Raw genomic sequence first — 17,306 nt, 5'->3', positions numbered from 1 at the left:
CTCAACCATGAAACCTGCATGAGCAAAAATACTCCCCAGTGTGGAAAAAAATCCATGCATTGAAGCCTTTCCCTCTTTCTTATTTCCGCATATAAGGAAAAATCCCTAATGCATAATACAAAGTGTTTCTTTCTGCATTTGCCTTGCGCTGAAATTCCCTATGGCGAAAACAAGCCTTTGGCAAAAGTCTAGCTTGGTTTATGCTTGAGGTGCCGGCACGCGTTTTGCAGCACTTTATACTCGCTGCCGTTTTCCACCGTAGTCAGACGATATTCTGCCATACTGTAGGTGGCAGTAAATGGAGTCTACAGCATACAAACAACACCAAAAAGAGCTAACGAATCATAGTCGATTCAAACAATCTAAATTTTTACAAGCGTTTTTAAATAAGACTTCTCATCGCTCCCCATCGTGGTGCTCGCCAGGAGTTCTTTACGGTATTTAGGTCACGCTAGTCCTTTTCAGCCGAATCATGAACGTGTTTGTACCGGGAATTTCCATAAGCAATTGTTTGCCCGCCATGTTTTCAGCTCGGAAAGAAAGCCCGGAAGGTACGCGTTTTGTAAAATCTGGCCCACGTGGACTTCACGCTAAGGGGCACGCTTGCCCGAAACAACGTCATTTGACGAGCGGAGCTTGCAGACACGTCAAGCTTAAACCAAGCTTAATATTCAAAAATTGATGTAAGTATCACGATGAATGCTTATTGTAGATTTGGAGATTTCCCTTGTGCAGTATTTGGACCATTATTGGGTCGGATGAAGTTTCAGTTTTTCTTTTTTAAAAAGCATTTTGTAATCGCTAGTATTCTTCTTTTGAATTTGTTTTAGATCAATGTCGGAGGACAATAGCTAATTTCCCCCATATTTATTAAATTGTTTTAATAACAGTTATGAAATTTTGCTAGTATTATATTGCTATAAGACCTGACAGCAAAATGACTTTCATTGTATAGCGCTTATCCACGTACAAGCACTCAAAGTGCGATTAATAGATCATTAGGAACTCTCTTGGCTGTATGGAAGCAATTATCGATTCCTGGTGTCTGGAAGCAATTTGGCCCATATGGAGTGCACTAACTGCAGCATTATTCTCTCACATTCCATCGAAAATTGACACACTTCACAGTAAGAGGGCTGGGGTGAGCAGTGGCTCATTTGCATAAGACAAGACTACCCCCTCGAAACAGGGTGGAAAATTGATGCTATATCGTTTCAGCCATATATACCAGAAAGTCAGCTTAACGGTTCATTATGCGCATAACATACACTGTGGAAAGTCACTTACTTGCCAGCAGCACATTGACGGTCCGGCTGGTCAAGGCTCCATGCGCGCTGGCGCTCACACAGCTGTAGCCTCCCTCCAGAGCCTCAGGGGCCGCTCCGTCCTGGGAGGGGGGCAAAAGGTAGAGGGACCGGTCGGCGAGATACCGCCGTGCGTCGCTTCCCTCCGGCGCAAGCGGCTGGCCCTCATGTAGCCAAGTGATGTTGAGTGGCGTGTCGCTGGCCCCCAGGTTGCAGTCCAGCGTGAGGGGGGTCCCCGGCTCCAACACTACATGGCTGGGTCCGGCCCCGCAGCTTAACTCCACCGAAATGGGTTTATCTGGAATTAAAAAAAAAAGAAATATACCTCCGGACTGAATGAACTATTGAAGGAAAATAGGTCAGATTTTTTTCTGAATATGAACTAAGCAGTGGTTTCCATCTGATGGGGTGGCCATTTTCTCAACTAGAAATGACAGCACAGTGTCTAAGGACTCAGGTAATGACTGTTCTTGGCTCAGTTTCCAGAATTTCATCATGTGACGTTAGCAAAATGAGCCAGGATTGCCTATGCAACTAAACTGACAGCAGGTGGCAAAATTTCCACCTCTTAATCTCCAAATGAAGAAAAAGAATCCTTAACAGGGTTCTATAAAACATAAATATAAGCATATTAGTCAATGAGAAAGACAATTAATAAAATGAGGAATCAAAAAAGGGGATATTATATCATTATATCACAATATATTATTTGTATTATCTCCTTACCTGGCACTATAGTTAATCCATTAGACCCAAAGAGAAGTCAAAAGTAAATTCCGTAAAAGACACAATAACAAAAATAGTGAACTGATAAAAGGGGAACAAAATAATACACCACAAACTACCACATGTTGATCACAGTTATTCGAAACATCCTTGAGGTGTAATGCATTACTCGGAATTACATGTATGCTGATTATCGACAATTGTGACACTTTTTGCGAACCGACTGATTGGTTTTAACCATTTTCCATCCACTGATTAGGTTATTGCTTGTTTTGTCTGTTAGGCAATTTGTCATTTATACGACAAATATTACCGTCAGCACACACATGCAATTGCATTCCTGAGGTAGGGTATATCATGGAAGTAGAGGAGTCGGGGTGAGGAAGTCGAAGAAGAGGAGGAGGTGGGGCTTTGGAAATGAAACGGGCACAAGCCCTTGGAAAGGATTTGGATGTCGGCAGCAGAACATTAAATTTAGAGAGGGCAAGTCCTGCGGCCAGAGGTGTTGGGTGAGGAGTCACCAAGTCCCTCACTGGATTTTATGCATATTATTTAGGAATGGAGGCTTTCTCTTATCTTAATCCTTTTTACGGATCTACTGAAATGAAATGGAGCACAATGTTCCAGAATACCTTTTTATACAATTTCATTAGGTTTAGTTTGTTTACAGTATGCTTCATAGGTAAGACCTTGCTTGCACCAACAGTGAACTGCCTCTAGCTAAATGCCTCTCACAATTAGTTGCAGAGTGAGTCACCAACTGACGACAAAAAAAAACAAAAACAAAAAAAACCTCATTCATGCCCAGGTATCCAGACAAAATTTCTACAGTTTAGAAGGCTCAAAATATATACGTGATATGCTTTCACAAAATTAGGCTTAAATATCCATGAATTAAAATTGAGAAATTGAAATGTGCAACCTAATCATGCACTTAATTTGCTTTAACTCTTGTGCAGTATTTTGACCATTTTTGGGTCATTTTCTTCCACATAATTCTAGCAGTATTTTAGCCAAGGGAGGGACAATATTGGTAATATAATAATTTAATGGTCATGCCATGTTAAATATACATGTTGTCACCATCTGGGTGAAATTTTAGCTCTTTGGTGTTTTCTTTCAATGCTTTTTTAGGTTAATTACCGTTGGTATTAAGGTCAAAGGATTGTACAAAATACACCACAAAAATCGTGATAATTTATTGCAGGGGTTCTCAAACTTTTTACAGTCAGGAATCCCTTTGAGAAAGCAACATTTCCAAGAATCCAGTTGCAAATGTTTGCAGAAATAAAACAAAACAAAAAATGATTTAAGCCAAACATTTGTTCTCTTTTTATTCAGCAACATATTCAATTTATCAACCAGCATATTTGTTACTTTTCAGCTATACTGAAGTTTAGAAAATAAAAAGTGCAACTTGCACTTCTTGTAACAAACAGGGTCAATTTCCCCCCAAAAGGATGCTGCCAATTATTTAGTTGAAAATAGTATTATAAACTAAAATGCCAATTTAGTTTTGATGGCTTCATCGCCTCGTTAGCAAGCAATTGTGGACACAAAACACATTTTGACAAATTTCAAAATGATTCAATTTTTGAAAATAAATTAAACTGGTTGAATTGGTTGCTTTATTGAAGAGTCCTGAATACTTTCACAATTAATATTAAATAAAATTAAATGAACACAAACATACTTCTTTTTTATTATTATTATTAATAACCTAATGTTCAGTCCTTCCTGGATGTCACAATAGCTTAGAACTATCAACAGCGGCCAGAGGGGGCGCTAAAAACAGCGCTGAAGCCAAACAAGGCTCAGATTAGTAACCTACAACATAAACTAAATCAGTTCCAAAACACCCACATTTTTTTAATAGACCACCAGCAGTCTGGCCATGGATCCCCCCTTTGAGAAGCACTGATTTACTGAACATGACCTGATCAAAACAATAGCTCTAATATGAACTCACATTAATTCATGGGAAAAATGTATTGGATAAACTCAATCGATCAAGCCAGAAAAAGGATAACCTATTTGATTAAATTAATTGATGTTTTTTTTCAACCCAGGTCAATAAAATGCCTCCATATTGTATAATAATGTAGTTTCTTGGAATTCATCCATACGAGTCTGTTTTCATTTGATTTTAAATAGTAAAATACCAGTAACATTGTTACACGTTGACTAAAACTCCCCTGTGGGCTCAGTTTCATTACTATTAAAGACATAGTTTTAAGTAACATTTAAACATTGTCAACAGTCATGCACAAAGGTTAACTCTCTCTCTCTCAATTTGGGGTGTTCAAACAAATACCTCTCTCTCTCTCTCTCTCTCTCTCTCTCTCTCTCTCCTTTTCTATAGGAGACCACACTGATTTCTTGCTTCGCCATGAAATGCATATAGCATCTGACCTTCATAGTTCAGTTGGTTTATTTCCTCTGCTTTTTGAGAGTGCTTCTTAATTCAACATGAAGATGGCAGAGAAAGACAGAAAGAAAAAAAAGAAGGGGGGGTGAGGATCTTGGGATAAAAGGCACTAATGACTGAAGTGGGAGATAAAACGGAGCCGAAGACTCAATATCTGTGACTGGCAGCCAAAACGTGATTGGTTTTCATAAGGGGTGAGACTAAGGCAGGTAAAATGGACTGCGCCGGAATTGCTTTAAAAGTCCACTTAAACACACAGAGAGTGATGCTTAAAGCCACTATCTCGCGCTTGTAAGACAGCCAGGTCATCGAGTTTATCCATTGCTGAAGCCAGCCCATGCATTTTCAACCATTACTGCATCTTCATCCATTATGCACCAACATCTGTTAAATTAGCTCAACTTTGAGGAGGCAATTGCATCAAATTTCTGAAAAATTATTAATTTATTGATCCCCATAAATGAATCGTCTGCTCTCCAAGATGGATGGTCTGTTTAATTTTATGGCTTATTCGGAGAGGGGAAATGAATCTTTATGAGAAATTGTGACACTTCTGCCTCTTGTTCCTCATTTATTTTTTAATGGTTGTATTGTTTTTGCATAAACCATTGTCAGTTTATTGTCATGATAGACACGAGCGGATTTCACAGAAGATAAAAACAATGTCAACTCGAGGAAGACCATGAATCGTTTTCATAAGTTTTAGTTGTTTATTTTCGTATTAAAGGGCCTAGATTCTGGCACAAAAGAAGAAGAAGACCTGGAGAAGGTAGAAAATCATTCATATCAAGGTACCGTATCTTGCAACTATGAAGAATTATGAATTATCAAATTATTCTGTTTCCATTTTCGTAAATTACTTAAAAATGAAGTGACATAAAAGTTGAGTTGGAGCCTAAAGAGGTTTATACTGCCGCTGTCACTTGTCGAAGATATGTGTGTATATATATATATATATATATATATATATATATATATATATATATCTATATATATATATATATATATATATATATATAGATAGATAGATAGATAGATAGATATAGTAGTAATACTTAAAGAACAGAATTTTGCATTGAATTTACAAATCCCTGATTTGTTTTTTTTCCTTTTTGCATTTTTAATTTGTAATATAGATTGTGGAAGTTTTGAGTTTCAGTTATACCGATACCATGAAATACTGTCGTTGTGCCATGTAATTATCACAACTCATATTGAGTTATACCGTGACTGACGAATGGATTCTAAACATGCGTCCTATAGTGCATTCTATAAAACTACTAATTTACTTTGCGAACACATGCTCCACGCGCACACACATTAATGTCCTGAATCTTTCTCTCTCTCGCTCTGGTGTTGGATTAATTACGTTAATGGGAGATGGAATTTTTCCCTTGATTAAATGAGGCCTGACCCCCTACCGTCACTTCCTGATGAAGAGGCTGGGCAATCCACAGAAAGGCTGCATGATGCTTTTACACACAGAAACACACAAACACACACACACACCCACATCAGAGACAACATATAGCACACACATCCAAATCCACATTTTTTTTTCCAATTTCAGAGGCACAGACGATGTTGTACAACACTCCACGGCTCCTGATCCCCTTTTCAAATGCTGTGATTAGGTCCCATTAAGTCATTAAAACAGCCATTACCCATCTCAATGAGAACTTGGCAAAAGGCAGGGATCAGCTTCTATGTGTTGGATGTGCAGTACATGACCAAAGAGATAGGGAATGTGCCAAAAACGAGGCCTGCATTGCAGCTTTATCACTTTTTGCTTGTTTGGGGGTCTTTTTGACAGAAAATTGATGTTTTTGTTGTGATCAAGTGAATGAGCTGGCTATTGAAAATATATTCAAAGATTCAACAAACATTTATATAAAGAAGGCCTAATTTGTTAAAAAAGAAAAAAATTGCGAGAAACGTTCAGACAACAGTAAGTGATTTAAATCTTGTTTGTGTCATGTCTCATGCTTTATGTTCTAATGCTTTGTGTGTGTGTGTGTTTTTCCCAAGAGTTCTCTCTACTTGCATGAGAGGGCGGAGTCACCGGCTGCACACCTGACTCTAATCTGTCATCAGGGGCATTCTTAAGTGCGGCCGGTGCATGTGAATGATGCCGGGTCATCTCTTGCCGTCCGTAGTGGTCCCTTTCCAAGTTTTGCAGCCAGTGTTTTTAGTTGTATTCTGCTTCATCATTTTTGATTTTTACTTTGAATTCCGAGTCATTTTCCTTGCGGTTTGTGTATTTCTGTTGTTACTTTGTTTAATTTGTCTTTCTCTTGTTCACTCCATCCACTCTTCGCCTTGTTGGCGCATGTCTTTTGGTTTAGACGATTAGTGTCTCACTTTAGTTGTCCTTTGTGATTTCAGTTGTACTTTGCATGTTTGCATTTTGGGGTTTTTCCCCTCACTTGATGTGTGTTTTTTTGTTATTAAAGCTTTTGGAAATCTAAGCGAGTCTCTCCTCTGTTTGGGGTCCACACATTTGTGTCCCGAAACATAATTCATAGTTTGTGCATAACTTGTTTGAATGCCACAATGAAGTAGTTAATAACTATTGTAAATTATTGTACAAAACCTCAATTTTACTATTTGTCTTTTTTTTTAAATGAAAGAATTTAATTTATTTCCCCGTCCTAACTTGTTGCTCGGCAGAATTTACATGGACCAAACTCAAGTGTTCCACACAAAAAACAATCACCCATGCAAAAATGAATACAGTAATTTTGCGAGGAAGCTTTCTGAATGTAAATAATTTGTTACACTTCTCAGTATTAAATATCAAGACGTAAATTCAGCACTGTGCCCAGTACGGATTGGCTACCATCTCTTAAAGAATGCTTTCAGATGCAAGTCCAATTTTCAGATTACGCCATAAATAATCTAAGCAAACAACGGTGAGCTAGTTAGTCCATTTCTGTTAATATATCACTTGGTTTCTTCAAAAGGTTTAGGAAAGCAGAGACCAGAGAGAAACCAGGAGGGGGGTTGAGTGTAGTTTATTGAGAGCGGCGCTGCCAAGTGAATATTTCACCGGGTCAGGCACACTGTCAACACAGAGCCCGTGGACCCCCCAGTGACCCCAGCGAGACCAAAGCTCAGGTTTCTGCAAGCTTCTAAAGTGGAAACATACCTACCGTGTGCAGAGCTTTAGAGGAAAACAAGACTACTTCAAATAGCCGCCATTAGCACTTTGAAAGATTTGCTTTTTGTGTTTGGACATCTGGTCCGCCAGTTGGAAAACGAGCAAGTTAAATTATATAGCAGTAGGCTGCTTAGAATTTCGCTCTTTAAATCATTTTGATATTAAGTATCAAAAGCATGGGCTTAGGGTTTTGCTTTTAAGAGTTGCAGTAACTACTGTGACTAAATGTTGAGTAGCTAGTAAGGCTCGGTGATGTTGCTTTGAAATACATTCCAAAATCTAGTGGTAACACACTCGAGCTAACACTGGCGAGCAACAACCTTACAAAAAAGACGAATGGATTATTACGTAGCTTTTGCACAAATTAATGCCAATCACAAACCCTCCTCGTTCAAAAACAGACTTTTTCCTTGCATGTCTGATCTCGTTGGATTTGCAACGCTCCAAAGAGAGAACTCAATGTTTCCCCTGATGCGGCTGTGAGGCTATGATTTACTCAACAATATGAACAGCTGCCCTATCAGAGGCGCAAACGTTCCAGCTGCATTTCCTCCCATGACGAAACTTCAATGCTCTTCTCACAGCGACTCATCTTCCCCGCGAGCCCCTCGACAACTTCTGGGATCCGCTGGAAAAATGTCCTTACATTCTCTAAGATGACCAATCTGACCGTCAGTACAGCATGAGGAAAATTAGCAAGTTTACCAAGCGTCCATTTTCTTTGACTGCATTTTTTGTACTCCTGATGATGCCAATTAGTCCACTCGACTCTTTCAAAGCTTCACAAAATGAAAAATGATTACTTACTTATATTACAAGAGCTAAATATGAACATTAAGACGGTTAAGTACAACCAGTGCTAATTTCTTGGGGACTTAGAAACGTATTGACCATCGATGAACAATTACTGGGCAGCAAAAAGTATGAAACCAGGTAGAGCAGTCCTAAAATATGCCAACTATTCATGGGGCAATTTCTATTCAAAATGACAAACGTGGAGCCAAATTTCATTAAAATTTTAATATTTCCGCACTTCAAGTAAGTTGCTTGTGACTTACACAAATGAAAGGTGGCGGTGAAATTAACAATTATGTTCAATACTCATTATTCTTTTAGATAGATCCGGCTGATGGATCAAAAACTACAATCCATTTCAGAGTAATGCTTGCTTTTGAAACCTTTAATGGGTCCATTGAAACCCTTGCAATAGAGCTGCAAAATGCCTCTTCAGATTCAGAACACTGATCCAGATAATGGATACAAGTCGGTAGAAAGGAGCTGTAATTTAAAGATAGATTGCTAGATAGCCATTTAGCTAGCTAGCTAGCTAACTAGATAGATAGATAGATAGATAGATAGATAGATAGATAGATAGATAGATAGATAGATAGATAGATAGATTTTGATTGTTTAATCAATAAGAGAAATCCCACTCAGTTCATTTTTGTAATGTTGATCAATGAGACTACTCTGTTTATTTTTGAAAAAATGTCACCACTGATATCAAAAGTATGTTAAAAAAAAAAAGTCCAAAAGTGACAAAAATGTTTTCTCAGTTTTCGGCTGAAAGTCTATTAAACCTAAACAGTACTTCCGAAAAAGTATGTTGTGATGATGCAAAAATCAGCAAGTTTCTGTCTGACATTCACGAGCACGCAGGAAAAAGAGATTTCATCAATCATTTGCAGACACTGCTGATTAGTTTACAGTCTGTTTCCAAAGTTGATTGGCTGCTGTGAGTGGTGATGTGCGAAGTTTTTTTGTTTTGTTTTGTTTTTTTTTCTTTCTCTGTCTCGGTTTTCGGCCAAGTGTCTCTCATTTTGTGTTTTTGGTTTTGGACAAACATTTTCATTTCGGTGCACTCTTAGTCCCTAACCAAGCTTTAATGAAGCCTTTGAGCACACCACACCCACACACACACGCAAAAAAAAAAAAAAAAAAAAAAAAAGTCTAATAGTTAAACTCACTAACAAATAAAATCTTTTCGGAAACACTGTGAAGCCCTGATGCTTAACCTTTGAGTCTGTAATGAAACGCAAGCCTGATTTTACGCATGCAACACACCATAACTGCTTGTACTTTACAGTATGTCATCTGAATAATTAATTGGCCTTCTAATGGCTAGCGGAAGGGCAAACCGTGATGCGATCAACCTGCGGCATCCCTATTGAATGTATGTGTGTGGGAACCAGAACATAAGTGGACAGAGGGGAAGCTAAAGAATAAGCGGGGGGGGGTGAACTCCTTCATACCTCCTGCTCTATGTACAGTGCTCATTCATCCCTGCCTGGCGTCAGCCAATCAGAGAGCGGCAGGGCCCCCCTTTTGATGTGGGGCCTCCCAGAAGCATGGGGCCTCCGCATGGCCATGACAAGCACCGAAAAGTCATAGGCAAACTAATGAAAACTCGGCCTGTGTGATTAAACAGCAATATTTGCAAACCCAATGAATATGCGGTTGATATGTTTAATGGATAGCCCCAAGGGGATATAAGTTAAGCAAGAGGCTGCGCAAGGAAAGTGGAAACAACAAAGATAAGCGAAAACATACAGGGAGAGATTTAAGAAGGACTAACCCGCCTCTCTCCTCCTTGTCGCTGCTCGGCGAGGTGACATGTACGGACTTAATAATGCCTCCGTGCATCTGGCACCAGAATGATAAATGAGGTTGCGGTGTGACATGTTGAATGCGCCACTAGGGAACGCATAGCAGTGACGGATCAACATTTCCACTATTATTCCAGCTCTTGCATCTGCATGCGCGTGACCAGCTCCCGCTGAACTCCTCCCGGACAAATAACTCATTGCCAACCCAAGTCATTACTTTATATCAGGCCCTGTCGATGCTCATTTAAGTCTCTTACTCCCCCGGAAAAAGTAATTCCTTGCAGCCAAATGTGTGTGTGTGTGTGTGAGCGTGTGTGTGTGTGTGAATGTCAGGGGAGTCAATGGCGAGCGCGTATGGTTCGCGGCGCGGCGTGAGCAATTCGATTGTCTGCTTGGTGAATCCTTGTAAGATAAGGCTGAGACGGGCTTGGAAGAGGTGACTGGATTTCGACAAGCTCCTTGTGGTATACGTGTAGATCATTTGATATGCGGCGAAAAATGCAGAGATATCAAGAATTTTATTTTTAGATTTCATTGCACAGCTGTGGACTTCACAATGTGGTCACTGACGTTTTTTGGAGGAATTCTTAATTTGGAAATACAGGGCTCATGGCACCCAGAAACAGAGAACCAGGCGTATGTAAACTATGAAAGACATACAATACAGCTTACATACCCCTCGAGTATGTTCTCTGGGTTTAGTCATGTGGTATGTGCAAGCTGAGCTGTGATTGGTTGTTACCTGAACCCTAAATACATGTGTGGTTATTTTCAGTGATGTGGCAAGGCTGGCAAGTGGCAAATTTTGTTTTTAAAGGTATTAATGAAGCATTATAAACATTGCCAAATTTCTCCAATTAACGTAAATAATTAATAATAAACAACAAATTTACTTTGCAGAAAAATAAAGGAGGGGGAAGTAAGAAATTATATGTAGATTGGAAAATATTCCAGTTGTATCCATTTACAGCTGACCTTTATCAACAAACGCTCCAATTCATACGTTTTTGATTCATTTTGCATCATGTTGCTTGATTTTTTTTTTTTTCCAAAATTTTTATCATCAGGTTTCAGATACACAACCACTTGAGTAAAGGGTAAAAATAGTGGAACAATGCATTTGAATGGACAACTATTTTTAAATTAAAACAAATACAGTATTTCTCTTTCAACCGGAATTCAATTTAAGTACCCTTAATTACTATTTAGTCCCCCTCCCCAAATCCCCATTCATTTCCAATGATTCTCAAAATTCCCATGAAATTAAAATCACCATTTTTGCTTTTTTTTTTTTGCTTAAGTACTTCCAAATACGGGCAAGCTGGCATTGACATTTTGCAGCATGACATCTATTCTCACTATCATGAGTGCAGTGTGAAAAGGGCTTTTTTGGATCTACATTCACACTCTGCCATAAAAGTATAATGCTATTCTTTATTTCTCTGATTTGATAGTGTGGTTGTTATAGTCTTACTTTTAGGCAGTACCGTGAAACGTTGTTTCAGCGTGAATTGAAATGTCACAGCAAAATCATCACTTTCAATCACTCCACATTCATGTGCGATGCAAATATTGAAGGTGAGTGAATAAGGTTGATGGACACAAATGCACACAAGTACACTATATATAGTACATATCCAAGCAGAGTGCGAGAACATGGGAAAAAAAAAACATGAATGTGTTTTGCCCTTGGTCATAGGCAACAATAACAACTCATATAAGATGATGAGGACTGAGTGGTGCCTAATAGCTGTAAACAGCTCCACTGCACAACACAAAAGCCCCCATGTATTGACGACTATATGAGCAGAACCATATATTTTTTATCTGCAGTCATGGAGAGACAACAACTAAACGATTAGATTTGCACACGTACGAAAATATTGGTTTTCCTCCTTTGGCATTTAAACAAATGAATCCAAGGAGACAGGAGTCAAAGTTTGAGTTTAGGATGAAAATGACTTCATTATCAGGGCTCGGACTAAGGCGGGTGCTCAATAAATTGCTGAAGCTCCACTCAGCAATATTTGATCCATATTGCCCTTCAAGGCAAACCTTAAAATGCATAGCATGGGTAAACCTGTAAAACTGATATAATGTCAACTTCAGACATTATGTGATGATCAATATACTAAATGGCAGGTTTCTTGCTTTGGCAGGTGCTGATGTTTTGGTTAGCAACTGACTTTAACCTATGAGTGATAACAAGTTGCATTCAGGAGGCGTCGCTGATCTCAGATCAGCTAAATGTCATCTTGTGTGTGTGTGTGTGTGTGTGTGGGGGGGGGGGGGGGGGGGGGGGGGCACTATTCACAAGCGTCTCTGAGTTCTGCTGCTTGACAGTCAAAATGGTGGATTAAACCCTCCATGAAGTTTGCATGTTCTCCTCGTGCTCGCATATGTTTTGTCCAGGTCCTAATGAGGACAGGCTTAAAAGAAAATCGCCGTCTGACGCATTAATTGAACTCATTTTGTATAACTTCAGAAAGTATCACTGTAATATGAGATACGTCTAAATCCAACATCAATCCAACAAATTAGATCGTATTAACACCCGCATATGCAGTGTCACGGGAGCCTTAACATTTGTCTGTAACAAGTTGAACATTTTTCTTCCTTGCTATTCAATAACCCCAACCGAGGTTCTGATCTGTGAGACCGCAGGAGACGAAATGAGAAAAGCGAAGCAACTCCGAGCTGCTGCGCGAGGCGAATCACAGCAGCAGGCAAGCATTCGTGCAGTATGACCTCACTCAAACTATATGATAAGCATGTTAAAGGAGACCTCAGCTCAACCAAGTATGAACACCACGTCAGTGAAATGACGATAGCCAGGGCTTAAAATAAGCACATGTGTAAGACTAACCAAAAAAACAAGCAGTGACTGCCATTCCGCATATGAGAAAAACAAGCAAATCAAGTATAAAGATGATTAATCTAAAATCAAATTTTTGGGATTCTATACATTTGAGATTTGGGAAAGGAGTAGGATTTGGGGTTAAGGATATAAACGTATCCCCAAAAGTTGAATTCCCCTGAGGACAATCAGAACGGATTTCCTATAAGTTACAACAATCACCAGGTAAAAGTCTCGGATTGGCGAAATTCAGAAATTTGCAAATAACAAAAAATATTTCACCTTGGAGTTATCGCAATGACCTAAAATGACTAGGCATTGGCCCATAAGCGTGTTGACAGTTTACCGTGGTGTTAAAAACGCGACAAATTTCAATAACTGCCAATACGGCCTATAACCGGTAATGTGCGGTTCTCTTTTTTGCTTAATCGCATTTAAACAGAGTACAATATGATTGGCTGCGAGTTGACTCAATAAAATAATGAAAACAATGAGATGGCAATTGCTGTTTTTGTTTTTTTACCTTTCTTTGCATGCATGGAGGCCTAGGGGGAAGTCTTGGTCTTAACCTTTTCGGAACTAAGAAGCATGCTGGAGGACATGACACCTTTATGTGTAGCAACCAATAAATATGCTAAATATTGATGACGTCGTCAACTGCAGGGGGATGATTGGCTAGAGCTTTACCAATCAAAATCAAGCTACGATGCTTAGCACTCTGTGCCCTTTTGGGATCTTACGCAATTTGTTGAGGAAAATGATGTCATTTCCACCACATTTTATGATCTTACCGGGCATCCTCCTACGCTACAGGAGATGTAAAATAAGCTTCGGACTGACAGGAAAAAAAAAGTCATCACACCACCTTTTGATTCATGTCACGAGAGAAATGTACTGTATAATAAAGTCATCTTAATGATGGGCAAATGAAAAAGAGATGTTTAAAAGACACATGCAGTGGACTATTATGTAAAAAAAAAAAAAAAAGGGGAGGAGAAAAAAGAAATCACCATAATCACCACACGGTGCATCCAAATGAAAGTCAGCCGAAGGCACCTTTAAATAATACATACCCTAATTTAGACTGGACTCTCAAGGGATGGGATCAAGATGCACTGACAAATCACAGCTGATGCCCCTCTGGTTACACAAAAGAATGCAGGCACATGCGCTTTAGTAAACACACGCTCACGCACACACACAAACATGCCTAATTTACCACTAATGTGTAACTGACTATTCCTCAGGCACCACCTTCCAACATGTTTAAATCTCTAGAGGAATGGAGCGTGTCTGACTACCTTTTTAAGGACTATAAAATTGAGCTCTATGAATTTTAATGCATGGACATTATATTTTACTTGGGTATGTGATAAGAGTATAAAATAGCTTCAAATTATGACATGAATGAATAAAGGCATGTTTTTTAAAGCTAATGATTCAGATTCAGATTAAAAAAGTACATGTATTGGTAATTTAAAAACTCTTATTTGTATTAAAGGCTTGTATTTTTTATTTATTGAACTAGACAAAAATAAATATTTAACAAAATAAAAACAATGTTTATTTATTTGTATAGTATGCACTGATCCACGCATACAATAATTGAAATAAATGAAAATATCACACTGGGCTGAAACAATTCCTCGAATAATGCTTGATGCATTTTTATGTCACGGATACCCATTTATTATATATATATATATATATATATATATATATATATATATATATATATATATATATATATATATATATATATATATATATATATATATGTAATTCATGTACTTAATTATATTAACATAGACATATAGTCCCTGTTGACAATGTTTACCAATGGCTCAAGTACCATTAGCGCTTAGTTGCTCCATATATAGGGTGGTATGCACACTTTGATGCTGACAGCCTGACACGGTTGCTGTTCCTACTGATCACTTTTTCACAAATCATGCAGACTCAAATTCGCTGTTTAAGTCGGTAAATTTGTCTCTTTTACCAAGGTTTATGTGGAGAGCGTTGTCTTAAATCTTATGTGTCTACTGTATAGGGAGCAGTAGTGTGCTGCACAATTTGAATATAAGTTGAAAAATAATGTTCATTCATAATTAGCTGGAATTGTGTTGTAGTTATTGTTGTACTTTGCCTGGTGCACTGTGTGGAATAAATGGTTGACCCCCCCCCTTTTCCCTCCCACCGACATGCTTCACATTGGGCAGGGTCACTCAAGCCACAGGAATCCCGTATGGTAATTTTCCTTCCAAACTTTGGATGAGCAGGACACCTAACTTGACAAGGTCTGACCTTGTGGACCATAGGGAAGAATAACTAATATTTTTTTTAAAGATAAACAACAATGATTTATAAGGACATATTCCTTCCTTCCATAGCTGAGGCAGACAGTAGTACTTTAAAAGCACAGCGAGCACATTAGCACGTTAGCTTTGTAGTGATGTGGAGAATCTTGACTACAAAGTTGACACGTACATTAAAGCAAACTAGAACTAATTCAAAGGTGACACATTGTCTTATTCCTATGAACAAAGAGTTTTCAATGGTTTTATGCAGAGAGAATTACAGGAGAGTTGATACAAAACTGTTAAAAAAGTGGTTGAAATCACATTTTCAACCATTCACAGTTAACCTGAAACTTTCTACTTAGTGGCTGATTTTTTATTTTTTTATGATCGGTGCTGAATATCGGCACCAATAATCGGTCTATCATAACTCCTGATACAAAATGCCTACCGCAATTTATAATGTCAAGCAAGACTCTCTTCTGAATCAGATCTTGTAAAAAAAGAAAAAAGTGATTTATTTGGCCTTAGAATGGGTGACAGTGACAAAGGCTGCACATAAAACATTTCTGTTGAGCAGTGTCTGTCAATTCTGTGTGTATAGTGAGCAGGGGTCACAGGTCAAACGACAACAAGGCAGCCTACAGATACCCTGCTGCTGTCGGAGTGTCGGCCACGTCACCCCGGCCTTGCGCGTTATGGCGCCCTCGTCAAACTAGGCCGGGGACAGGAGATTCATCAGGCGCTAAAGTGGATTCTCAGCATGTTGTTGACAGCAGGATGGCTGTCCTGGCTTGATAACAACTCTTCCTCCTTGATTGCATTTTTATTTATGATGCTCAGTAGGGGAGGGAAAAAAGAAGTCACAATAAGCCAAGATGAGTTTGTTCTGATTACCGTCTGTGCGCTACGAATGTTGCATTTTGAGCGCCTCTAAAACACACCTGACACAGTTGGCATCGACCATGTTTTAAAACAATGCATCTGTTGACTTTCTGTCTTCTCCAGGACTGTTATTATGTTATATTTTGTGGCACCAAGGAAGGTCTCCCTTTACCTTAACCCTAACCCCTTTAATAGCAATACTCCGGGACATTTTCATGGTAAATTAATAAAAATGCTGAAGTAAATCCGACAGTCAGAAATTCTCGAATTTGGGGATTCTTAGTCGGTTACACTAAAAATTATTTACCTGTAATTTGTTGCCTGGCATGAGTCGACCCATAAAAAGTCTTTAAATCTCTTGTAAATATGACTTCCCTTTCTGAAGAAACTTACTCTTGAAAGTAGAAATCATCAGCTTTTTTCAGGGCCGATACCAGTAGTGATTATTGGTAGTCAAGGAGGCCAATAACCAATATTTAATAGTGGTTTTCATTTCAAGGAATCAAGGAATATTTATTGCATTTAATACACAAGGTAATTCAACATGCTTTTGATGGTTAAAAGTTCATAAGATTTTCTTTAAACTGAACTAACTTTGAAACGTGATATCTCCTCTGGTTTCTTTGTGCCTGCGATTGTGTGTGGAACCACTGCCGTATATGGCTTTCACTACTGATTGGCAATCAGATGCTGCTATGGGTGGGACAGTGCTGGCGCAAGGTCGATCATCGGTCTAACACTATTCGTAAGTTTACTCTGGTGGAAATTTACTTGTGGAAGGGGTCTGTATACCCCCCCCGCCCCCCCCAGGCTAAAAAATACATGACATCTGCAATTTCTCTATGAAGCTGCCATTTTTGGGTCAATTTGATCGTACACAGGAGGCCTTCAAAAGTGGTTTGAAAATTCCACCCATGGTGACAGTTTCATCTGACAACATGAAATTCGTCGTTCTGCTCATGACTCATGACTCTTGAAAAAACACACGTTTAGAGTTTTGGATTGAAGGTACCGCTATGGTTTTGCACCTTTTTCACCTTTCA

At 38.8% G+C, this 17,306-nt stretch overlaps 1 protein-coding gene across 2 annotated transcripts in view; it reads right to left on the bottom strand.

Moving 5' to 3' along the window:
• The window catches only part of igdcc4 (immunoglobulin superfamily, DCC subclass, member 4), a 59,210-nt gene that overhangs the window by 32,798 nt on the left and 9,106 nt on the right, over positions 1-17,306 (bottom strand). For both annotated transcript variants that reach the window (XM_088414144.1, XM_088414145.1), the window contains exon 2: positions 1,288-1,602. In XM_088414144.1, coding sequence (XP_088270270.1) covers positions 1,288-1,602 — 315 coding nt within the window. The remainder of the gene's footprint in view (positions 1-1,287; positions 1,603-17,306) is intronic.

This window comes from Hippichthys cyanospilos, chromosome 4 (genome assembly GCF_059441005.1).
Source record: "Hippichthys cyanospilos isolate Australia breed blue-spotted pipefish chromosome 4, RoL_Hcya_1.0, whole genome shotgun sequence".
Lineage (NCBI taxonomy): Eukaryota > Metazoa > Chordata > Actinopteri > Syngnathiformes > Syngnathidae > Hippichthys > Hippichthys cyanospilos.
This window is presented reverse-complemented; position numbering and strand designations above follow the sequence as displayed.